This window comes from Nipponia nippon, unplaced genomic scaffold (genome assembly GCF_047370975.1).
Source record: "Nipponia nippon isolate SJK-2023a ecotype South Korea unplaced genomic scaffold, ASM4737097v1 scaffold_38, whole genome shotgun sequence".
Classification (NCBI taxonomy): domain Eukaryota; kingdom Metazoa; phylum Chordata; class Aves; order Pelecaniformes; family Threskiornithidae; genus Nipponia; species Nipponia nippon.
The window spans coordinates 2,639,507-2,661,555 of NW_028262356.1; the positions used below are offsets into that span (position 1 = coordinate 2,639,507).

Below are 22,049 nucleotides of genomic sequence, written 5' to 3' on the forward strand. Positions count from 1 at the left end.
TCCCCGCGCGCCCCGCCCGAGAGCCCCGCCCTCAACCCCGCCCACCCGGCCGCGGGGGCGGGGCGTCGCCTACCCAGGCCCCGCCCCCTGCGCGCACGTTGCGCTCCGCTCATTGGCCCCCGCCCGCCTCACTCCCCCGCCAATCCCCGCCTCCGCTGCAGGCGTCGCCCCGCCCCTCCCCGCAAGGGGCGGAGCCCCGCCCCTCCTCCCGGGCCCCGCCCCCTGGCGCCCGCCGCCGCCAATAGGAGCGCGGGGGGGCGGGGCCTGCGGTCATGCGGCGCGGCCATGGGCGCCGCGCGGGGGCGGGGCTGACCTAGATTTAGCCAATGGGGCGGCGCGCGGTGGGCGGGGTCTGACCCAGTTTTAACCAATAGGGGCGGGCGCGGGGGGCGAGGCCTGCGGGGCCGCGAGCACGTGGGGCCGCACGTGCCCGCCCGGGGGGGCGGGGGCGGCCGCGCTCTTAAAGGGGCCGCGCTCTTAAAGGGGCCGCGCCCGGGAGGGCTCGGGGGGGGGGTGAGGGGGTGTCCCCGCCCCCAGGGCCGCCCTGTGGGAGGGGCGCGCGGTCCTGCGGGGAACCCCACGGGCCCCCCCACGTCACGAGGCCCCGGCGGCGACGTCACCGCGCCCACGACCAGCACCCCCTCCCCGTGACACCCCCCCTACCCCCACCCCGGGGCGTCCCCACGGGGCGCGGGGGGGGTGGGGGGGGCGGCGTTCGGCGCCCCCGCCCTCACAGCTCCCCGCGGGGTTATGTCGTCATTTCCGCCCCAGGGAGCGGCCCCCGTCTGAATCCGCGCCTCTGATTGGCCAGGAGCAGCGCCCTCCCCTCCGCACCCGGCGGCCATCTTTGAAACGGGCACTGGCGGCGCGGGCCGCCATCTTGGATGCGGGCGGCCCCCTCCCCCCTCCACGGGCGCCATCTTGGGTGAGGGCAGCCCGCCGGCCGCGCGCTGCCATCTTGTCTCGGGCCCCGTTGGGCGCCGGGCAGCGGCCGCCATCTTGGCCGGGGGAGGAGGCTGCCGCGGCGCCATCTTTAGTGTGGGCAACGCCCCCTACCCCACCCCCCCACCCCCTTCGTCCCGCCGCCCTCCTCCTCCCCGCTCCCGTCACGGCTCCGGGGGTGACCGCGACCCCCGCGTCCCGCGTCGGGGGGGGGTGGGGGGGGTCCCGGTGTCCGGTATCCGCCGCTTCCCGGCCGCTTGGATCGCAAAGGATTGTGGGGGGGGCGGGGCTTGCTTGCGTCACGTGACGCCGGCCCGGGGCGGGGCGGGGGGGGTTCCGGCTCCGGCGGGGGAGGGCGCGTCCGGGCAGGCCCCGTCCGTGCGGGGCTCCAGGGCGGCCGCGGCCCCGCTCCCCCGCGCCCCGGGCCCCCCGGGCCCCCCGGGCCCCCCGCCCCAGCCCCGGGACCCCCCGCCCCGGCCCCGGCCGGCCGGGCCCGGTTCGCCCCCAGGTGAGTGACCCCCCCCCCAGCCCCGGGCCCCGCGTCCCCCCCCCGGGGGCTCAACCCCCCCCCCCCCCAGCCCCCAGGGCCGAGCCCCGGAGCCCCCCCGGCCCCCCAAAACCCGAGGGGGCCCCACACCCCAGCCCCCATCCCGCCTCTGAGCTCATCCCCCCCGTTCCCCCCCAGCCCCCCCGAAGACCCGAGGGGACCCCCCCACCCCAGCCCCACGCCCCATCCGCCTCTTCCCCCCCCCAAAACACCCGAGGGGGCCCCGTACCCAGCCCTAACCCCGCCTCTGGGCTCCCCCCCAGGCCCAGGGGCCTCCCCGACCCCCCCCCCCCCATCCCCCCCCCCGCAGGTCGCAGCCCCCCCCTCCCCGGGCGGAGATGGAAGCCAACGTCAGCGACGAGAGCGTCCACTTCCAGAGCTACCCCTTCGACTTCCTCGAGTTCCTCAACCACCAGCGCTTCGAGCCCATGGAGCCCTACGGCCACGAGCACCCCAAAGCCCTGCCCGCCCTCCCCTGCCCCCAGCCCCCTTCGACTACCCCCCTCCCGGCGCCCCCCCTTCGACCGCCCCCCCGCCGCCAAGCACAAGGACTTCAAGGCCGAAGCCGGCGCCTCGGCTTCCTCCTCCTCCTCCCAGCCCAAAAAGGCGGAGGGCAGCGTGGGGGTGCAAGCGGGGGCCCCCCCGTACCCCAGCCCCGCCGTGCCCCCCCCGCCGCAGCCCCTCTTCGAGGCCGCCGGCGCCTTCAACGCGCCCCAGTGGGGCATCGTGGACCTCTCCAGCCACCAGCACCTCTTCGGGGGGCTGAAACGGGGCGGGACGGTGGCGGTGGCGGCGGGGACGGCGGCGGCGGGGACCCCCGCGGCCCCCCCGGTCCCCCCGGAGGCGGCGTCGAAGGAGGAGAAGAGTTATTTCCGCCGGCTGAAGTATTTCATGGAGCGGCGCTTCCCCTGCGGCGTCTGCCAGAAGTCCTTCAAGCAGTCGTCCCACCTGGTGCAGCACATGCTGGTGCACAGCGGCGAGCGGCCCTACGAGTGCGGCACCTGCGGCCGCACCTACAACCACGTCTCCAGCCTCATCCGCCACCGGCGCTGCCACAAGGAAGCCGCCGAGGACGCCGGCGCTGCCAGCGTCGCCTCCGCGGCGGTGGCCACCACCTCCGGGGTCATGCCAGCACCCAGCGGGGCCGGTGGGGTCTTGCCGGCGCCCAACGGAGTCAACCCACTGGCGGGCGGCGTCAACGCGGCGCCCAACGGGGTCAACGCGGCGCCCAACGGGGTCAACCTGGCAGCGAGCGGGGTCATGCCGGCGCCCAACGGGGTCAACGCGGCGCCCAACGGAGTCAACGTGGCGCCCAACGGGGTCAACGCGGCGCTGAGCGGGGTCATCCCGGCGCCCAACGGGGCCGCCGCGGCGCTGAGCAGCGTCATCCCGGCGCCCGGCGGAGTCATCCCGGCGCCCGGCGGGGTCATCCTGGCGCCGAGCGGGGTCATCCCGGCGCCCGGCGGGGTCACGTTGGCGCCCGGCGGCGCCGCCCCGGCGCCCAGCGGCACCGCCCCCGACGGCCCCTTCACCTGCTCGCTGTGCTGGAAGGTCTTCAAGAAGCCAAGCCACCTCCACCAGCACCAGATCATCCACACCGGCGAGAAGCCCTTCACCTGCTCGGTGTGCGCCAAGAGCTTCAACCGGCGCGAGAGCCTCACCCGCCACGTCAAGACGCACTCGGGGCTGCTGCGGGTGCCCTGCGCCGTCTGCGGGAAGGAGTTTCGGGATCCGGCGTACCTGCTGCGGCACCAAGCCGCCCACAGCGGCCAGCGCCCCGACTACAAGTGCGAGGTCTGCGGCAAAGCCTACGCCGCCCCGCAGAGCCTGCTGCGGCACCGGCAGGTCCACGCCGGCCCCAAGGCCGGTGCGGCGACCTACCCCGGCGTCCCCAAGGGAACGGCGGCGGCGGTGCCGGTGTTCCCTGGCGCCTATGCGGCGCCGGAGGGGGAGGCGAAGGCAGGCGACGGTGCCGGGGGCTTCTTGTCCCCACCGCCGGCCGCGTTGCTGGCGCCGGGGAAGAGTTTTGGCTGCGGCATCTGCGGGCGGGCGTTCGGCCGCCGGGAGACGCTGAAGCGGCACGAGCGGATCCACACCGGGGAGAAGCCGCACCAGTGCGCCGTCTGCGGCAAGCGCTTCCGCGAGTCCTTCCACCTCAGCAAGCACCACGTGGTGCACACCCGCGAGCGGCCCTACAAGTGCGAGCTCTGCGGCAAAGCCTTCGGCTACCCCCAGAGCCTGACCCGGCACAAGCAGATCCACCGGCTGCCGTTGCCCTGCGGGTTGGGGGGTGCCGGGACCCCCCCCGAGGGGCTGAGCTACGGCTGCGGCGAATGCGGCGAGCGTTTCCCCGACCTCTTCCGCGCCGTCAACCACAAGGAAGCCCACGCCGGGGAGAAACCCTACGGCTGCGACGCTTGCGGCAAAGCTTTCGGCTTCATCGAGAACCTGATGTGGCACAAGCTGGTTCACCAGGCCGCCCCCGAGCGGCTGCTGCCCGAGGGGGGGCCGCCGGCCGAGAGCGGGCTGCAGCCCCCCGAGGAGCACCCGGTCGTGCCCAGCGGCGAGCGTTTCACCTGCGGCACCTGCGGGCAGAGCTTCAAGCATTTCCTGGGGCTGGTGACCCACAAGTACGTCCACCTGGTGCGGCGGACGCTGGCCTGCGGCGTCTGCGGGCAGAGCTTCGCCGGCGCCTACGACCTGCTGCTGCACCGGCGCCGGCACCTGCAGAAACGCCATTTCGGCTGCTCGGTTTGCGGGAAGCGGTTTTGGGAAGCGGCGTTGCTGATGCGGCACCAGCGCTGTCACACCGAGGAGCGGCCCTACCGCTGCGCCGTCTGCGGCCGCGGCTTCCTGCGCTCCTGGTACCTGCGGCAGCACAAGGTGGTGCACACCGGTGAGCGCGCCTACAAGTGCGCCCTTTGCAACAAGCGCTTCGCCCAGTCCTCCAGCCTGGCCGAGCACCAGCGCCTCCACGTCGTCGCCCGCCCCCAGCGTTGCCAAACCTGCGGCAAGACCTTCCGTTACCGGTCCAACCTCCTGGAGCACCGGCGCGTTCACCTGGGCGAGAAGGTTTACCGCTGCGAGCTTTGCGGCAAGAGCTTCTTCTACCTGTCCTCCATCCTGCGGCACCAGCGCTCCCACGACGCCCGCCGCGACCTGCGCTGCTCCGCCTGCCTCAAGCTCTTCAAGGACCCCAAGTACTTCAGCAAGCACCTGCAGACGCACCAGGGCGGGCGCCCCTTCAAGTGCAGCACCTGCGGCGAGGCCTTCAGGAACACCTACGGCCTCAAGAAGCACCGGCACGGCCACAAGCTCGAGCGCCTGGCCGCCCTGGCGCACAAGGATGCTTGAGGACGGGACGCGGCGCCGGCGGGCGCCCGGTGGGATGGGGAGGTGGCGGGGCTGGGCGCCGCGGCGCGACGTGGATCAGCGCGGCGCGTTGTGGTGCGATGGGACTCGGCGCAGCGCGGCTTGGCACGGGGCTCGGCGCGGATCATCACGGTGCAACGCGGCTCGGCACGGGGCAACGGGGCCCGGCGCGGTGCAGCGTGGCTTATTGCGGTGCAACGTGGCTTGGCACGGCTCGACGTGGTGCAGCGGGGCTCGGCACAGCTCGGCACAGCGCAACGTGGCTCGGCACAGGGCAACGTGGCTCGGCACAGCTCAGTGCGGTGCGGCACAGCTTGGCATGGTGCAACGTGGCTCATCGTGGTGCAACGCAGCTCAGCACAGCCCAGCACGGCTTGGTGCAGCTCATCATGGTGCAACATGGCCTGGCACGGCTCGGCACAGCGCAAGGTGGCTCGGCGTGGCTCGGCACAGCGCAAGGTGGCTCGGCACAGCTCGGCACGGTGCAAGGTGGCTCAGCTCGGCGTGGTGCAAGGTGGCTCGGCATGGCTCGGCGCAGTGCAAGGTGGCTCGGCATGGCTCGGCGCGGTGCAAGGTGGCTCAGCTCGGCGTGGTGCAAGGTGGCTCAGCACGGCTCGGCGCGGTGCAAGGTGGCTCGGCACGGCTCGGCACGGTGCAAGGTGGCTCAGCTCGGCGTGGTGCAAGGTGGCTCAGCACGGCTCGGCTGGGCGCAGCTCGCCGTGGTGCAGCCCGGCTCGGCCCAGCGGACGCGGGGGAAGCCCGTCCCCGGGGCGCGTGGACACAACCCCCCCAGCGCCCCTCACGCCGAGCCCGGACGCCCGGGTGACCCCCCCCACCCCGAGGGGTTTCCCCCCGCAGGTATATAAATAAATGCAAATATAAATTTATATATATATAAAATATCTATAATAGAGTTCCCGCCCCCCCCCGGCAAGGGGGGCCCCGGCGCGGGCAGAGACCGGGCACAGCTCGCCGCAGCGATGGGCGGGGGCCGGGGGCCGCGGCGCTCGACCCGGGGGTGTACAGACGAAGCCGATATTAAACCGTGGATGCGAGCGTGGGGATGAGTCCTTGCGGCGCCGGCGGTGGGCGGGTGACGGGCGGGTGACGGGCGGGTGACGGGCGGGTGACGGGGGGTTGGGTCACGGGGGGGTTGGGTGATGGGTGGGTTGGGTGATGGGTTAGTGGGTTGGTTGGGTGATGGGTGGGTTGGAGCATGGACAGGTCGGTTGGACGATGGGTTGGTTGGTTGGTTAGTTGGGTTGGGTGGGTGATGGGTGGGTTGGTTAGTTGGGTTGGTTGGTTGGTTGGTTAGTTGGGTGATGGGTGGGTTGGTTGGTTAGTTGATGGGGGGGTTGGTTAGTGGGTGGGTTGGGTGATGGGTTTGCTGGGTGATGGGTTGCAGGGTTGGTTAGTTGGGTGGGCTGGGTGGGTGGGCTGGTTGGGTGGGTTGGTTGGCTCACAGGTGGGTTGGTTAGTTGGGTTGGTTAGTTGGGTTGGTTAGTTGGGTTGGTTAGTTGATGGGGGGTTGGGTGGGTGGGCTGGTTGGTCGATGGGCTGGTTGGCTCATGGGGGTTGGTTGGCTGAGGGGCTCGGGGGTTGGTCCGTGGTTGGGTGTTGGCCATTGGCCGTTGGGTTTTGGCCCCGCCCCCCCCCCAAATGAGACAACGGAAGAAAAAAGGAAAAACCAAAAAAGCTTTTTTAATAATAATTAAAAAAAAAAAAACGACACCGAGTTGGGGAGACCCGGGGGGGCCTCGCGGGGGGGCGGGGGGAGCAGCTCCACGGGGAGATGGGCAGCATGGGCCCTGCCCCCAGGGCCACCGTCCCCCCGCAGGAGCCCCGAGGCCACCGTCCTGCCCCAGCCCCGGCCCCGGGGCCACCGTCCCCCTACACCGAGCTCCAGGGCCGCTGCCGCTCCGTGACGAGCCCCAGGGCCGCCACCTTGCCACGCGTGAGCTCCGCGGCCACCATCTCTCCGTGTCCCCAACCCCTTGGCCACCATCCCTCTACGACAAGACCCAGGGCCACCACCCCTCCACGACGAGCTCCAGGGCCACCATTTCTTGACGTCCGCAACCCCAGGGCCACCATCTTGCCATGTCGCCAACCCCAGGGCCACCATCCCTCCATGGATGACTTCCATGGCCACCATCTCTCCATGGATGACTTCCATGGCCACCGTCCCTCCATGGGTGACTTCCATGGCCACCGTCCCTCCATGGGTGACTTCCATGGCCACCATCCCTCCATGGGTGACTTCCATGGCCACCATCTCTCCATGGATGACTTCCATGGCCACCGTCCCTCCATGGATGACTTCCATGGCCACCATCCTTCCATGGGTGACTTCCATGGCCACCGTCCCTCCATGGGTGACTTCCATGGCCACCATCCCTCCATGGGTGACTTCCATGGCCACCATCTCTCCATGGGTGACTTCCATGGCCACCGTCCCTCCATGGATGACTTCCATGGCCACCATCCTTCCATGGGTGACTTCCATGGCCACCATCCCTCCATGGGTGACTTCCATGGCCACCATCCCTCCATGGATGACTTCCATGGCCACCCTCTCTCCACGTCCCCAACCCCAGGGCCACCCCCCCTCCACGATGAGCTCCGCGGCCACCCCCCCCCCCAACAAGCCCCGCATCCACCACCTCCCCCCGCCCCCCCCCCCCCCATCACGGCGCGGGCGGCCGGGGCAGATGCTTGCGCCGGACGTGTCGTTGCAGGGTGTGCCTCTCCCCGAAACGCATGTGGCAGTGGGGGCACTGGAAGGGCCGCTCCCCCGTGTGCACCCGCTGGTGGTGGGTCAGCTCCCCCAAGTCCCGGAAGCGCCGGGGGCAGAGGGGGCAGGCGTGGGGCTTGCGGCCGGCGTGGGTGTATTTGTGCCGCTCCAGGTGGGACGTTCTCTTGAAGGCTTTGCCGCAGGCGCGGCAGACGTGGGGCTTGTGCTCCGAGTGGGTGATGCTGTGACGCTGCAGGTAGGAGAGGTACTCGAAGGAGCGGCCGCAAACCGGGCAGGAGAAGGCGCGACGGAGGGGCCCGGGACCCCCGGGCTCGGCCACCAGCACCGTGTAGGGCAGCCCTTGGTTGTCGATCAGAAGGTAGCGACCCCCGGACGGGGGGCTGGGCCCACGGCGAGAGGTCGAGGAGGAGGAGGGGGGGTCCGCGGGGGGCGGCGGGGGCAGCGGCGGGGGGGGGGGGGCGGGGGGCGGCGGCGGGGGGCGGCTGGAGGTCTCGGCGCGGCTGTGGGGAGAGGAGGGGGGTTAGGGGGGAGGTGGGGGTCCCGGACGCCTGGGTCCCCAGGGAAGTGGGGGGCAGATCTGGGGGTCCCGGATGCCCGGGTCCCCCGGGGGGGGGGGGGGGGGGGTTTGGGGGTCCCAGACACCCGGGCCCCTGGGACCGTGGGGGGATATGGGGGTCCCAAATGCCAGGGTCCCGGGGGGGGGGGGCACACGTGGGGGTCTCAGCTACCGGTGTCCCCAGGGAGGTGGGGGGCAGCTCTGGGGGTCCCAAATGCCAGGGTCCGGGGGGGGGGGGCAGCTCCGGGGGGCCCGGCCGCCTGAGCCCCCCGGGACGCGGGGCAGACACGGGGGGGGCCCCCCCGCCCCCCCGCCGCTCCCCGGTCCCCCCCCCGTTACCTCCCGGCGGCTCCGCGCCCCGGGCCCCACCTCGGGCCCTTCATGGGGCCCCGCTCAGGCCGCGGCGTCTCCGGTCGGGACCGACCCCGGCTGCGGGGGCGGAGGGGGCGGCCGGGGCGGCCGCATCGGGGTCCCCGGGCCCCGGGGGGCGGGGGGGGGGGCCCGGTGAGGGGGGGGCGGCGGCGGGCCGCGCCGGTGTCGCAGCGTTTGGCGTCCGGGTGGAAACGCGGGGCGAAGGCGCGTTCCGCCCCCCCCCCCAAGTCCGCCCCACGGGGGTTCGCGGCGCTTCTGCACTCTGCCCCCCCGCCGCGTGTCTGCGGGGTCTCCCCTGCGCACACGCGTGTCCGTGCCCACCCCACGCCCCCCGCGGTAAGGGACCCCCGCCCCGGGGGGGACGTTTTTCGGCTCTGCTTAGGGGCGGCTCTTTCGCGACGCACCCCCCCCGACCCCCCCCCCCTCGCTTTTCGCCCGCGGCCGCGCTCGGAATTTTGCCCCGGTCCCTGCGCGGGCGGCGGGGGCGGGCGGCGGCCGAGGGAGCGTCGCGAAAGAGCCGCCCCCGACCGGAGCCGAAAAAAATAAAAAAACCCAACCCAACCCAACCCCATCCCCGAGGGTGGGGGGTGGCGTGGGGGGAGGGGGGAGGCGGGGAGGGGCCGGAGGGTGGGGGAGGGCGGAGGACCGGGCCCCGCGCCCGCCCCCCCCCCCCGTAGCGTGTGTGTCCCCCCCCGCCCCCGCCGCCGTCGGCCTCCGCCGTCGCTCCCCGGCGGCTCTTTGCAGACGGTCCCTGCCCGGGCGGCGGCCGCCGGGCGGATGCGGAGCGGGGTGAGCGCGGGGGCTCGGCCGGGACCCCCCCCCGGGACCCCCCCCCGGGACCCCCCGGCCCGGCTCCCCCCGGCCCCCGCCACCGCTTGGGGGGGGGGTCCCGGTTTGGGGGGGGTCTCGGGTTTTGAGGGGGGCTCCCGGTTTTTGAGGGGGGGGGCCCCGCTTTCGGGTGGGGGTCCCGGTTTTGGGGGGGGTCCCTCTTTTGGGGGGGGGTCCTGGTTTTCGGGTGGGGGGTCCCGGTTTTGGGGGGGGTCCCGGTTTTTGAGGGGAGGGTCCCGGTTGGGGGGGTGTCCCGGTTTGGGGGGGGTCTCGGTTTGGGGGGGGTTGGGGGTCTCCGGAGGGGTCCCGGGGGGGAGGAGCCCGGTTTTGGGGGGTCCCCGGGGGGGTTGGGGGGGGGGGCTCGGGTGGGGACGGGGTTTGGGGGGGCCTGGGGGGGTCCCAGGGGTTTGGGGGTTCCCGGTTTTGGGGGTCCTGGGGATTTGGGGGTCCCAGGGGTTTGGGGGGTCCCGGTTCGGGGGGTCCCGGTGCCGCCGCACCCCGCTGACCGTGTCCCCCCCCCCCAGCGTCCCGCCGAGGTGCCCGGAGGCAGCGGGGGGGCCGGGGGGGCCCCCGCCATGGCCGAGCGCCGCCGCCGACCCGGTACTGGGGGGCTTTGGGGGGGGCAGGGACCCTGGGGGTGGGGACCCCCCCGGGGGGTGTCGGGGGGGACGGACTCCAGGACCCCCTGGGGGGCAGCATCGGGGGGGGGCAGGGACCCCCTGGGGGGTGCAGAGGCCTCATTTGGGGGTGTCGGTGCCCCGGGGGGCAGGGACCCCCGTGGGGGGTGGGGGTGGGTCAGGGTGCCCCGGGGGGGGGTGGCGATGGTGACCCCCCCCCGTGCCCCCCCCCCCCAGTGAAGAAGGACGAGGAGGCCTTCGAGCTTTCCCTCCCCTTCGAGGAGCCCCCCACCTCGCGCCCCCCATCTTCTACAGCCTCAGCCCCCCCCAGAGCAGCTTTGAAGGTGGGGGGCGCCCGGACCCCCCGGGGCCCTTTTGGGGGAGGGGGGGGTCACGGGGGGCGGGGAACCCGGGGGGGTGGGGGGGCCAGGGGGGGTGGGGGGCAGGGGTCCTGGGGATGTGGGGCTGGGGGTGCCCCCCAAGCTGGGGGGGGTCCCATGGATGTGGGGCTGAGGGTGGGGGTCCCCAGAGCCCCCCGAGGGGCCAGGGGTCCCCATGGACGTGGGGCTGAGGGTGGGGGTCCCCAGGGTCCCCAGAGCCCCCCAAGGTCCTGGGGGTCCCCGTGGACGTGGGGCTGAGGGTGGGGGTCCCCAGAGCCCCCCGAGGGGCCAGGGGTCCCCAGGGATGTGGGGCTGAGGGTGGGGGGTCCCCAGGGCCCCCCGAGGTGCAGGGGGTCCCCAGGGATGTGGGGCTGGGGGTCCCCAAGCAGGGGGGTCCCCATGGACGTGGGGCTGGGGGTGGGGGTCCCCAGAGCCCCCCGAGGTGCAGGGGGTCCCCATGGACGTGGGGCTGGGGGTGGGGGTCCCCAGAGCCCCCCAAGGTCCTGGGGGTCCCCAGGGACGTGGGGCTGAGGGTGGGGGTCCCCAGAGCCCCCCGGGGCGCGGGCGCAGCTGCACCTGGCCCTGGAGCGCAACGCCTGGCTGCAGAAGCGCATCGAGGACCTGGAGGAGGAGCGGGATTTCCTGCGCTGCCAGCTCGACAAGTTCATCTCGGGCGCCCGCGGCGGGGACGGTGAGGGGGACGGGGGGACACGGGGGGGACACGGGGGGGACACGGGGGGGGACACGGGGGATGCTCGGGGCAGGGGGTTTGGGGGGGCACGGAGGGACAGGGGGACGTGGGGAGGCTGAGGGAAAGGGAACGGGGGGGACCTGGGGCTTGGGGGGGACGGGGGGAGAGGGACGCGGGGACAGGGGGGTTCGGAGTCTGGGGGACAGGGGGACAAGGGGATATGGGGTCTGGGGGGACGGGGGACATGGGGACGGGGGGTCTGGGGGTGACGTGGAGGGACACAGGGACGGGGACAAGGGGATGGGGGTGCGGGGGGACGAGGGGACGTGGGGACGGGGGGACGTGGAGGGGCAGGGGGACGGGGGGGTCAGGAGGGGACACAGGTGCGTGGGGACGCGGGGGTGCTCGTGGCGGGGGGACACGGGGATGCCGATGTGGGGACATCGGGGGGGGTCGCCTGGGTCCCCCCGGCGCTGAGCGCTGCCCGCAGAGGAGCACGGCCGCGGGAAGGCGCCGCCGCGGCGGGGGGACGCGGGGGACCCCCGCAACGGGGAGGTGACGGACAACGACAGCGTCGCCTCCTCCCTCGGCCCCTCCGAGGACGGCGGCGCCGGCGACCGGCGGCGGCAGAAACCCAAAAGCGGCGTCACCCGGCGCCGCGTCGGCAAAGCCCGGACCCGCGAGCGGCAGCGGGGTGAGACCCTGGGGACACCGGGACCCTCGGGGACGCTGGGGACACGCCTGGGGACACTGGGACCCTCCGGGACCCCCTGGGGACACCGGGACCCCCTGGGGACACCAGGGGCCCCCGCAGACCCCGCCGGGTCACCCGGTCCCCTCCAGGACCCCCCACGTCCCCAAGGTCCCCCCGTGCCGGTGGCCACAGCGGGAGGTGACGGTGTCTCTTCTCTGCCCTGTCCCCCCCCGGCGCTGGCCCGTGTCCCCCCACGTCTGTCCCCGTTGTCCCCATTGTCCCCCCGCCCCTGTGTCCCTGTCCCCCTCTGTCCCCCATCCCTGTCCTTCCCGTGTCCCTGTCCCCATCCCCATGTCCTCCTGTCCCTGTCTCCCCGTGTCCCATGACCCTCATCCCTGTATCCCCCGTCCCCATGTCCCTGTGTCTCCATCCCCACGTCCCCATGTCTGTGTCCCCCATTCCCATGTCCCCATGTCCTCGTGTCCCCATCCCTGTCCCCCTGATCCCTGTGTCCCCCACCCCTGTATCCCCATCCCTGTGTCCCTTGTCCCCGTGTCCCCATCCCTGTCCCTGTCCCTTGATCCCCACGTCCCCATCCCTGTGTCCCCGTCCCCGTGTCTCCCATCGTTGTATCCCTCTGTCACTGTGTCCCCATGTCCCCATCCCCGTGTCCCTGTCCCCATGTCTCCCGTCGCTGTGTCCCGTGTCCCCCCGTCCCCATCCCTGTCCCCCGATCCCCATGTCTCCTGTCCCTTGTTCCTCTTTCCCTGTGTCCCCACGTCCCCATCCCTGTGTTCCCTGTCCCTGTGTCCCCGTCCCTGTCCCCCCGTGTCCCCATGTCCCCATTCCTGTGTCCCCATCCCTGTCCCCCGATCCCCACGTCCCCCGTGCCCATCCCCCCGTCCCCGTGTCTCCTGTCCCTTGTCCCTCTGTCCCCGTGTCCCCATGTCCCCATCCCTGCGTCCCCTGTCCCCCCGTGTCCCCCCGTCCCCCATCCCCGTGTCCCCGTCCCCATGTCTCCCGCCGCTGTGTCCCCCCGTCCCCATCCCTGCGTCCCCATCCCCTGCCCCCCGTGTCCCCCCGTCCCCATCCCCGTGTCCCCGTCCCCATGTCTCCCGCCGCTGTGTCCCCATCCCTGCGTCCCCATCCCCGTGTCCCCCCGTGTCCCCCCGTGTCCCCCCGTCCCCACCCCTTGTCCCCGTGTCCCCCCGCAGTGAAGGACGCCGACGGGGTCCTCTCCCGCTACAAGAAGATCCTGACCACCTTCCAGAAGCTGAAGAGCATGAGCCGCGCCTTCGAGCACCACCGCGTCGACCGCAACACGGTGGCGCTGACCACCCCCATCGCCGAGCTGCTGCTGGTGGCCCCCGAGAAGCTGGCGGAGGTGGGGGAGTTCGACCCCTCCAAGGAGCGGCTGCTGGAGTACTCGCGCCGCTGCTTCCTCGCCCTCGACCCCGACACCCTCCAGAAGGTCCAGGCCCTCAAGAAGAGCAAACTGCTGCTGCCCATCACCTACCGCTTCAAGCGGTGAGGGGGGGGACACAGGGACCCCCCCGACGGGGGACGGGAGCCCCCCCGACCCGCCCGGGACCCCCCCCAGTGCTCCCCCAGAGGGACGGGACCCCCCCGGGACCCCCCCGGACCCCCCAGTGCTCCCCCAGAGGGACGGGACCCCCCAGGACCCCCCCACGCTCCCCCAGAGGGACGGGACCCCCCCGGACCCCCCAGTGCTCCCCCAGAGGGACGGGACCCCCCAGGACCCCCCGCGCTCCCCCAGAGGGACGGGACCCCCCGGGACCCCCTGGGACCCCCACTCGCTCCTGTACCAGGATGGGACCCCCCAGAACCGGCCTGACCCCCCCCCCTCCACTCCCCAATGGGTCAGGACCCCCCGGGACCCCCAGTCGCTCCTGCACCAGGGTGGGACCCCCATGGGACCCCCCAGAACCAGCCTGACCCCTCCCATGCTCCCCCCGAGGGCTGGGACCCCCCGGGACCCCCCACTTCCTCCTGCACCAGGACAGGACCCCCCGGGGACCCCCCCCCTCCCCCAGTGGGACAGGCCCCCCAGGGGGCTGGGACCCCCCCAGACCCCCACTCATTCCCCCCCCCAACCGGCCTGGGACCCCCCAGAACCGGCCTGACCCCCCAGGGCCCCCCAGAGGGACAGGCCCCCCCCCCGGACCCCCCCAACCGGCCTGGGACCCCCCAGGGCCCCCCAGAACCGGCCTGACCCCCCCAGGGCCCCCCAGGGGGCTGGGACCCCCCAGACCCCCACTCATTCCCCCCCAACCGGCCGGACCCCCCAGGGCCCCCCCCCAGAACCGGCCTGACCCCCCAGGGCCCCCCAGGGGGCTGGGACCCCCCAGACCCCCACTCATTCCCCCCAACCGGCCTGACCCCCCAGGGCCCCCCAGAGGGACAGGGCCCCCCCATCCCCCCCGGCACCCTCCCCCCGGGTCAGGACCCCCCAAGCCTCCCCCCGCCCCCCAGCGGGGTCAGAGCCCCCCACCCCCCCCAGGGCTCGGGCTGGGGGGAGGGGGGGCCCCGGCCCAGGGGAAAAAAGGGGAAAAACAGCGAAAACGAGCGAGAAACGGGCGGGAAAGCGGTGAATAAAGGGGGCGAAAACAGCGAGGTTTGGGCAAAGTGCGCGCGGGCTTGGGCTGGCTCCTGGGGGTCAGGGGTCACTGGGGTCGGGGTCAGGGGTCGTCGGGGTCAGGGGTCACGGGACCCTCCCGGTGTCACCGGGGGTTCACCACCCCACGGGGCTCCTCTGGCCCCGCCTCCCCGTGACACTTCCGCTCCCCGCCGGAAGCGATCCCTCGGGAAGGGGCGGGGCCTGCGCCCCCTCGGGAGGCGGAAAGAGCCGAAGGGGCCGGGGGCGGGGCCAGCGGCCGGAAGTTGCGGGGCCGGAAGCAGAAGCGCCGCGGCGGGGGGTGGGCGGGCCGTACGGAGCCGCGCACCGGGGCTCTCCCAGCGCCCACCGGGGGGGGAGGGGGGCCGGAGGCGACGGGACCCCGCCGGGGCGGCGGAGCGCGGCTCTTCCCTCCGGTGACCGAGGAGCGGAGCGGCGGCCGGAAGTCAGTGAGGCCCCTCTATTCCCCGGCGGAAGTGACGTAACAGCGTGGCGGAAGGAGCTTGAGGGGAGCCGAGCTCTTCCGGAAAGAGCCGAACAGCAGGAGCCGAGCGGGGAGGGCCGAGCGCTGCCGGAAAGGGCCGAGCGTTGCCGGAAAGGGCCGAGCGCTGCCGGAAAGGGCCGAGCGCTGCCGGAAAGAGCCGAGCGCTGCCGGAAAGGGCCGAGCGTGGCCCGAGGAGCCCCGAGCGGCGGCCGGAAGCTGCCGAGCGCGGGGCCGGAAGTGGCCGAGCGTTGCCGAGCGGGGGGACGGTGCCGCCGCGGCCTGCGCGGGGTCGGAGCCGGGAACGGGGCCGGGGCCGTAACCGGGAACCGGGAGCGGGGCCGGGGCTGGAGCCGGGGCCGCCGCCTCCGCCGCCGCCATCATGTCGGATTTCGACGAATTCGAGCGGCAGCTCAACGAGAACAAACAAGGTACCGGCGGGGGCGGCGCCCCGCCCCCACCGCGCCGCCGCCGCCCCTCCCCCACCGCCCCTCCCCCACCATGCCGCCGGGCCCGCCCCGCCCCCACCCGGCCCTGGGGGGGGGTGTCCCTGCCCCCCCCCCCGCGGTGCGCCCCCCCCCCCCGGGGGGGCCCCCTGCGAGGGGGGGGGGCTCCCCGGGGGGGGGGCTGCCCCCCCGCCATCGCCCCCACTGGGGGTCTCTGCCCCTCCCCCCCTTGGGGGGGGGCTCCCCCTCCCCACAGGAGGGGGCTCCCTTCCCCCCCCCCCCCGGCCCCGCCCCCCTTGGGGGGGCTCCCCCCCCCCCCCGCCCCCCCCCCGCCCCCCCGCTGTGGTGCATGGGGGGGCGCGGTGCCCCCCCCCTTATTTTGGGGGGTCCTGGGAGGGGGCAGTCCCCCGCCATATGTCCCCCCCCCCCCCCCGCCATGTGTCGTCCCGTCCCCCCCCGCCATGTGCCGCCCCCCCGGGGGTCCCTGTGCCCCCATTCGGGGATGGAGCCCCCAGCCCGGGGGGACGGGGAGCCCAGGCCTGAGGGGGGCGGGGTTTCTGTCCATGGGGGGGGGTGGGGAGCTGCTGACCCCCCCTTTAATGCCCCCCCCCCCCCCATTTTGCGCCCCCCCCCCCCCAAGAGCGTGACAAGGAGAACCGGCACCGGAAGCGAAGCCACAGCCGCTCCCGCAGCCGGGACCGGAAACGTCGGAGCCGCAGCCGGGACCGGAGAAACCGGGATCAGCGCAGCGTCTCCCGCGACCGCCGACGGCGCCGGTACCGCGCGGGGGTCCCCTCCTGGGGCGGGGGGCGGCGGGGCCGGGCCCCCCCCTCCCGGCTTTGATTAAAGGGCTGGGGGGCAGCCGCCGTAACGGGGTCTCCTCTCCTCTCGCAGGTCGCCCCTGAGCCTTTCGGGACCCCTGAGGTGAGTCCGGGGGGGTCTGGGGCGGGGTCTGGCGGCCTTGGGGGGGTCTGGGGGCCGGGGGGGGTGCTCAGCCCCCCCTCACCCCCCCCGGGCCCCCTCCCCAGCCGCTCCCCCCGCCATGAGAAGAAGAAGAAGATCCGCAAGTACTGGGACGTGCCACCCCCCGGCTTCGAGCACATCACCCCCATGCAGTACAAAGCCATGCAAGGTGCGTCGCCCCCGAAACCCCCCAGAGCCCCCCAAAACCCCCCTGAGCCCCCCAACCCCCCCCCCCCAGAGCCCCCCCCCGGCCCTGACCGTGCCCCCCCCCATCCCCGTTTTCCAGCCGCGGGGCAGATCCCAGCCACGGCGCTGCTGCCCACCATGACCCCCGACGGTTTGGCCGTCACCCCCACGCCGGTGCCGGTGGTGGGCAGCCAGATGACGCGGCAGGCCCGGCGCCTCTACGTCGGCAACATCCCCTTCGGCATCACCGAGGTATCGGGGGGGTGCGGCGGGATTGGGGCTCCGGCGGGATTTGGGAGCCGGTGCTGTTTTGGGGCTGGGGGTCTGGGGACGGCCGCGGAGGCCTCGGGAACAGACCCCCCCCTAAAATGCCCCCCTTGGTCCCTCAACCCCCCTCATCCCCCCAAACGCCCCTGTCCCCCCCCCCCCCTTTCCCCTACCCCCCCCCCCCAAATCCATGTTTTTCCCCCAATATGAGGGGCTCAGCCCTGGCCCCCCACCACTGCTGGGCCTCCTGGATGCTCCCAGCAGCTGAGCCCCCCTTTTTTCCCCCCAACCCCCCCTTTTTCCCCCCAAACCCCCCTTTCCTCCCCCCAACCCCTTCTTTTCCTCTCAAAACCCCTCTTTTTCCCCCCAAAACCCCCTTTTTTCCCAACACAAGGGCTCTGACCCTGGCCCCCCACCTTTTCTTTTCCCTCGCAGACGCAGCACCGAGCCCCCTCCCCAAAAGCCGCCCCCCGCTGCCGCCCGGGGGGGTACCCAGCCCAGCCTCACTCCTTTTTCTGTTTTTTCGTGTCCCCCCTTTTTTTCCCCGTTTCCCCCTGTTTTAGGAAGCCATGATGGATTTCTTCAACGCCCAGATGCGGCTGGGGGGGCTGACCCAGGCGCCGGGGAACCCCGTCCTGGCCGTGCAGATCAACCAGGACAAGAATTTCGCCTTTTTGGAGGTAAAACGGGGTTCGGGGGGGGGCGGGGGGGGGGGTCGTGGCACCCACGGGGGGGGGCGTTAACGTGTGCGTGTCCCCCCTCCCCCCCAGTTCCGCTCGGTGGACGAGACCACGCAGGCGATGGCCTTCGACGGGATCATCTTCCAAGGGCAGTCGCTGAAGATCCGTCGCCCCCACGACTACCAGCCGCTGCCCGGCATGTCGGAGAACCCCTCCGTCTACGTGCCGGGTGAGGGGGGGGGCCCCCAAAACCCCCCCGGGGCCCCCCCGCCCCTCGATAGGGCAGCTGGGGGGGGGCACGCGGTGCTGGGACCCCCCGGGGCTCCTGTCGTCGTTGCTGTGGGTCCTCATTGCTTTGGGGGGGGGGGGCACACACAAAATGGCTGCAGGGCGTCCCCGGGGCTCCTCTCCGTTTTGGGGTGCGCTGTTTCCCCCCCCACAAAGGGGGTTTGGGGGGGGGGCCGCTCTGGGGTGCCCCCCGCTTCTTTTGGAGGCGTAGTTTCTGCTGTAAAAGGGACTTGGGGGGGGGGCAGCTCTGGGGCGCCCCTTTCCCACCCCCCCCAGAGATCCCGGCCGCGCCGGGCCTCCCCCCGGTGCCGGTTTGGTCCTGGGGGGGCTCCCAGTGCCCCCCCCCCCATCTCACGCCCCCGTCCCCCTCCCCAGGCGTCGTCTCCACGGTGGTGCCCGACTCCGCTCACAAGCTCTTCATCGGGGGCCTCCCCAACTACCTGAACGACGACCAGGTGAGGGGGGGGACCCCCCAGAGCCCCCCAAACCTGGGGGGGGGGACCGCAGTGGGGGGGGGGCGGGGAACCCCCATTCCCCCCCCCCCAGCTGAGGTTTTCCACTGCTGGGGGCAGGAATGGGGAGGGGGGCAGCAGCCAGGCCCCCTGGGGTGTTTTGGGGTGGGGGTCCCCGAGCCGTGGGGGGGGTCCCAGAGCCGCCACGTCCCCCCCAATCGTGCGTCCCCCCCCCCAGGTGAAGGAGCTGCTGACGTCCTTCGGGCCCCTGAAAGCTTTCAACCTGGTGAAGGACAGCGCCACCGGTCTCTCCAAGGGCTACGCCTTCTGCGAGTACGTCGACATCAACGTCACCGACCAGGTACCCCCAAACCCCCCGGGGGACCCCCAACCCCCCCCCGAGGACCCCGGAACCCCCCGACCCCCCCCAGGCACCTCCGGGCCTTTTAACGCCTAAAATCCCCCCAGAACGTGCCCCAAAACCTATCGGGGCGATGCCGCTGGGCTCTGGGGCCCCCCGTAAGGGGCCTGGGGACTCCTCTGATGGGTTTGGGGGCCCCCCCCAGCCCCTCGGGGTGCCCTGGGGGGGTGCAGGTATCGCCCCCCTCCCCAGATTTTGTGGGGGGCAGAACCAACCCCCCCCCCAAATTCTTCTGTGGGAGGAGAGAGCGGAGCTCCCTGCCTCGAGCCCTGCACCTGCTGCTGCAGGTTTGGGATCTCTTGGGGTGTCCCAAACCGGGGTGGGGGCCCCCCAAACCCCCCGGTGACCCCCCAAACCCCCCGGTGACCCCCCCGTGTCGCCCCCCAGGCCATCGCTGGGCTGAACGGGATGCAGCTGGGTGACAAGAAGCTGCTGGTGCAGCGGGCCAGCGTGGGGGCCAAGAACGCCACCCTGGTGAGTGGGCGCCGGGGCCCCCCCGGGGCAGGGGGGGGACGGGGACGGACACCGGGGTCCCCCCGGGGCGGGGGGGGGGGCCTGGGTGCTTTTTGGAGGGGGTGGGGGGCTCCAAGACGCCTGGGTCCTGTTTTAGGGGGGGCTGGGGGGCTGCCAGGGCACCCCGTCCCTGTGCCCAGCAAGCTGGGGGTCCCTGGGGGTGGGGGGTGTCAGGACGCCTGAGTTCTCTTTTGGGGGGGGCCCCGACGCCTGGGTCCTTTCCGGGGGGGGGGGGGGGGGCACCAGGACGCCTGGCTCCTCTTCTGCGGGGGGCTTTGGGGTGCCAGGAGCCCTGGCTCCTCTGGAAGGGCCCCTGGACGCCTGGGCTCTCTGGGGGGAGTACGGGGTCCCAGGGGGGTCTGGGGGTACCAGGACCCCTCATCCCTAGCGAACTGGGGGGGCTGGGGGGCAACTCGGACCCCTCGTCCCCGTCCCTAGTGAGCTGGGGGGCCCTGGGGGGGGGCTGGGGGGCAGCCAGGACGCCTGGGTCCTCTTTTAGGGGGGCCGGGGGCATCAGGGCCCCTCGTCCCCACCCCAGTGAACTGGGGGGCAACTGGGACCCCTTGTCCCCATCCCCAGTGAACTGGGGGGGCTGGGGGGCAACTGGGGTCCCTCATCCCCATCCCCAGTGAACTGGGGGGGCTGGGGGGCAACTGGGGTCCCTCATCCCCATCCCCAGTGCGCTGGGGGGCAACTGGGACCCCTCATCCCTGTCCCCGGCAAACTGGGGGGGCTGGGGGGCAACTGGGACCCCTCGTCCCTGTCCCCAGTGAACTGGGGGGGGCTGGGGGGCAGCCAGGATGCTTGGGTCCTCTTTTGGGGGGGCCGGGGGGCAACTGGGACCCCTCCTCCCCATCCCTAGCGAACTGGGGGGCAACTGGGATCCCTTGTCCCCATCCCCAGTGCACTGGGGGACCCGGGGGGCTGGGGGGTCCTCTCCGGAGATGGGGCGGGGGGGGGGGGAAGGTGGGGACGCCAGGCTGCCGCGTCCCCCTCTCTCGGAGGCTGGGGGTCCCCGGGGGGTCGGGGGGACACCCCCCCGCGTCGGGGCGGGCGCAGCGGGGTCCCGTCACCCCCCTAACCCCCCCGCTGTCGCCCCCCCCCCTCCCGCCCCCCCACCAGAGCACGATAAACCAGACCCCGGTGACGCTGCAGGTGCCCGGGCTGATGAGCTCGCAGGTGCAGATGGGCGGCCACCCGACGGAGGTGCTGTGCCTGATGAACATGGTGCTGCCCGAGGAGCTGCTGGACGACGAGGAGTACGAGGAGATCGTGGAGGACGTCCGGGACGAGTGCGGCAAGTACGGCCTCGTCAAGTCCATCGAGATCCCCCGGCCCGTCGACGGCGTCGAGGTGCCTGGATGCGGAAAGGTGGGAGACGAGGAGCGGGGACGGGGACGGGGGACACACACACACACACGCCCCGGTGCCTCGCGGGGACGGGGACGATTCTCGGGCGCCCCGCGTGCACCGGGACGGCGACTGTTTGCCGCGGTGCCCCGCGGGGACGCGGGAGCGGGACGGGGACGGTGCCCAGGCCTCCCAGTACCCTGTGGGGACAGCGACCGTGTCCCGACACCCCGTAAGGATGCAGCGATGGGGACAGGGACAATAATTCCCAGTCATCCCAGTGCCGCCTGGGGACAGCAACAGTGTCCCTACAGCCCCTAAGGACGTGGTGATGGGGACAGGGACAGTGCCCAGTCATCCCAGTGCCCTGTGGGGACAGGGACGACACCCAGATGTCCCAGTACCCTGTGGGGACAGCAACAGTGTCCCTACACCCTGTAAGCACGCAGCGATGGGAACAGGGGCAATTCCCAGTCATCCCAGTGCCCTGTGGGGACAAGGACGGTGTCCCTACACCCCGTAAGGACACAGTGATGGGGACAGGGCCAGCACGCAGACGTCCCAGTATCCCGTTAGGACGTGACAGTGGGACAAGGACAGCACCCGAAAATCCCAGTGCCCCATGGGGACGTGGCAATGGGGACAATTCCCAGACACCCCAGTGCCCTGTGGGGACAAGGACGGCGTCCCTACACCCCGTGGGGACACAGTGATGGGGACAGGGACAATTCCCAGTTATCCCAGTGCCCCACAGGGACGGGGACGGCATCCCTGCACCCCATAAGGACACAGTGATGGGGAGAGGGACAATTCCCAGTCATCCCAGTGCTCCATAGGGATGTGGCAGCGGGGACAGGGACAATTCCCAGTCCTCCCAGTGCCCCACGGGGACGGGGACAATTCCTAGTCTTCCCAGTGCCCCATGGGGACGTGGCAGTGGGGACAGGGACAATTCCCAGTCCTCCCAGTGCCCCACAGGGACAATTCCCAGTCCTCCCAGTGCCCCAATTCCCAGTCCTCCCAGTGCCCCGTGGGGATGCAGCAGCGGGGACAGGGACAATTCCCAGTCCTCCCAGTGCCCCATAGAGACGCAGCAGCGGGGACAGGGACAATTCCCAGTCCTCCCAGTGCCCCACGGGGACGTGGATGTGGGAGCGCGCGGCCACCAAACCCCCCCCCCCCCCCAGGTCGGGGCGCAGCGCCCGGGGGCCGGGTTCCCGCGGGGGGCAGGGTCCCCCCCCGCCCCTCCCCCCGCCCCTCCCCCCTGACCCCCTCTCGCCCCCCAGATTTTCGTGGAGTTCACCTCGGTCTTCGACTGCCAGAAGGCGATGCAGGGCCTGACCGGCCGCAAGTTCGCCAACAGAGTCGTCGTCACCAAGTACTGCGACCCCGACTCCTACCACCGCCGCGACTTCTGGTAGCCCCCGGCGGGGGGGGCCGGGCCGGGGGGGCCCCCGCCCCCGCCCCCGCCCCCCTTTTGGGTTGTTTCCCCTCCCCCTTTTTGTTTTTGTTTTGTTTTGTTTTGTTTTATTCTTTTTGGGGGTTTTTTCTCTCGTTTCGGCGGTTCCCCCCCCCCCCCCCCCCAGTGCTGGTTTCTCGTCGTAGCGCTCGCC

At 72.9% G+C, this 22,049-nt stretch overlaps 3 protein-coding genes across 4 annotated transcripts; all 3 read left to right on the plus strand.

The window, feature by feature from the left end:
- Window positions 1-272: 272 nt before the first annotated feature.
- On the plus strand, window positions 273-5,748 carry ZNF865 (zinc finger protein 865). Its single transcript, XM_087772963.1, has 4 exons — window positions 273-277; window positions 772-925; window positions 1,335-1,450; window positions 1,753-5,748. Exons 1-4 carry the CDS (start codon window positions 273-275, stop codon window positions 4,841-4,843), a joined length of 3,366 nt encoding a protein of 1,121 aa, XP_087629089.1. The 3' UTR covers window positions 4,844-5,748.
- Window positions 5,749-7,518: 1,770 nt separating this feature from the next.
- On the plus strand, window positions 7,519-13,436 carry CCDC106 (coiled-coil domain containing 106). The gene is given in 8 exon segments (XM_087773177.1): window positions 7,519-7,974; window positions 9,289-9,333; window positions 9,897-9,972; window positions 10,227-10,271; window positions 10,274-10,333; window positions 10,917-11,060; window positions 11,551-11,754; window positions 12,969-13,436. Coding segments are annotated over 8 exon segments (1,293 nt in total). The 5' UTR covers window positions 7,519-7,572; the 3' UTR covers window positions 13,286-13,436.
- Window positions 13,437-14,713: 1,277 nt separating this feature from the next.
- Window positions 14,714-22,018, plus strand: U2AF2 (U2 small nuclear RNA auxiliary factor 2). Of its 2 annotated transcripts, none has more exons than XM_087773183.1 (12): window positions 14,714-15,301; window positions 15,957-16,092; window positions 16,211-16,240; window positions 16,345-16,448; window positions 16,566-16,717; window positions 17,296-17,412; window positions 17,503-17,641; window positions 18,076-18,155; window positions 18,391-18,513; window positions 18,961-19,047; window positions 20,209-20,457; window positions 21,723-22,018. In XM_087773183.1, exons 1-12 carry the CDS (start codon window positions 15,253-15,255, stop codon window positions 21,855-21,857), a joined length of 1,401 nt encoding a protein of 466 aa, XP_087629309.1. In that variant the 5' UTR covers window positions 14,714-15,252; the 3' UTR covers window positions 21,858-22,018. The 2 variants fall into 2 exon arrangements, with proteins under 2 accessions (XP_087629309.1, XP_087629310.1); XM_087773184.1 differs by having other exon boundaries at window positions 20,242-20,457.
- Window positions 22,019-22,049: the final 31 nt, after the last annotated feature.

Excerpts from the sequence above, each read along its gene's own strand:
- ZNF865 (XM_087772963.1), top strand. Across the intron at positions 926-1,334 it reads CTCCACGGGCGCCATCTTGG|GGCGGCCGCGGCCCCGCTCC; the intron begins GTGAGGGCAGCC and ends GCGGGGCTCCAG. Across the intron at positions 1,451-1,752 it reads CGGGCCCGGTTCGCCCCCAG|GCCCAGGGGCCTCCCCGACC; the intron begins GTGAGTGACCCC and ends GCTCCCCCCCAG.
- U2AF2 (XM_087773183.1), top strand. The coding sequence starts at position 15,253 with ATGTCGGATTTCGACGAATTCGAGCGGCAGCTCAACGAGAACAAACAA. Across the intron at positions 16,241-16,344 it reads AGCCTTTCGGGACCCCTGAG|CCGCTCCCCCCGCCATGAGA; the intron begins GTGAGTCCGGGG and ends CCCCCTCCCCAG. Across the intron at positions 20,458-21,722 it reads AGGTGCCTGGATGCGGAAAG|ATTTTCGTGGAGTTCACCTC; the intron begins GTGGGAGACGAG and ends CTCGCCCCCCAG.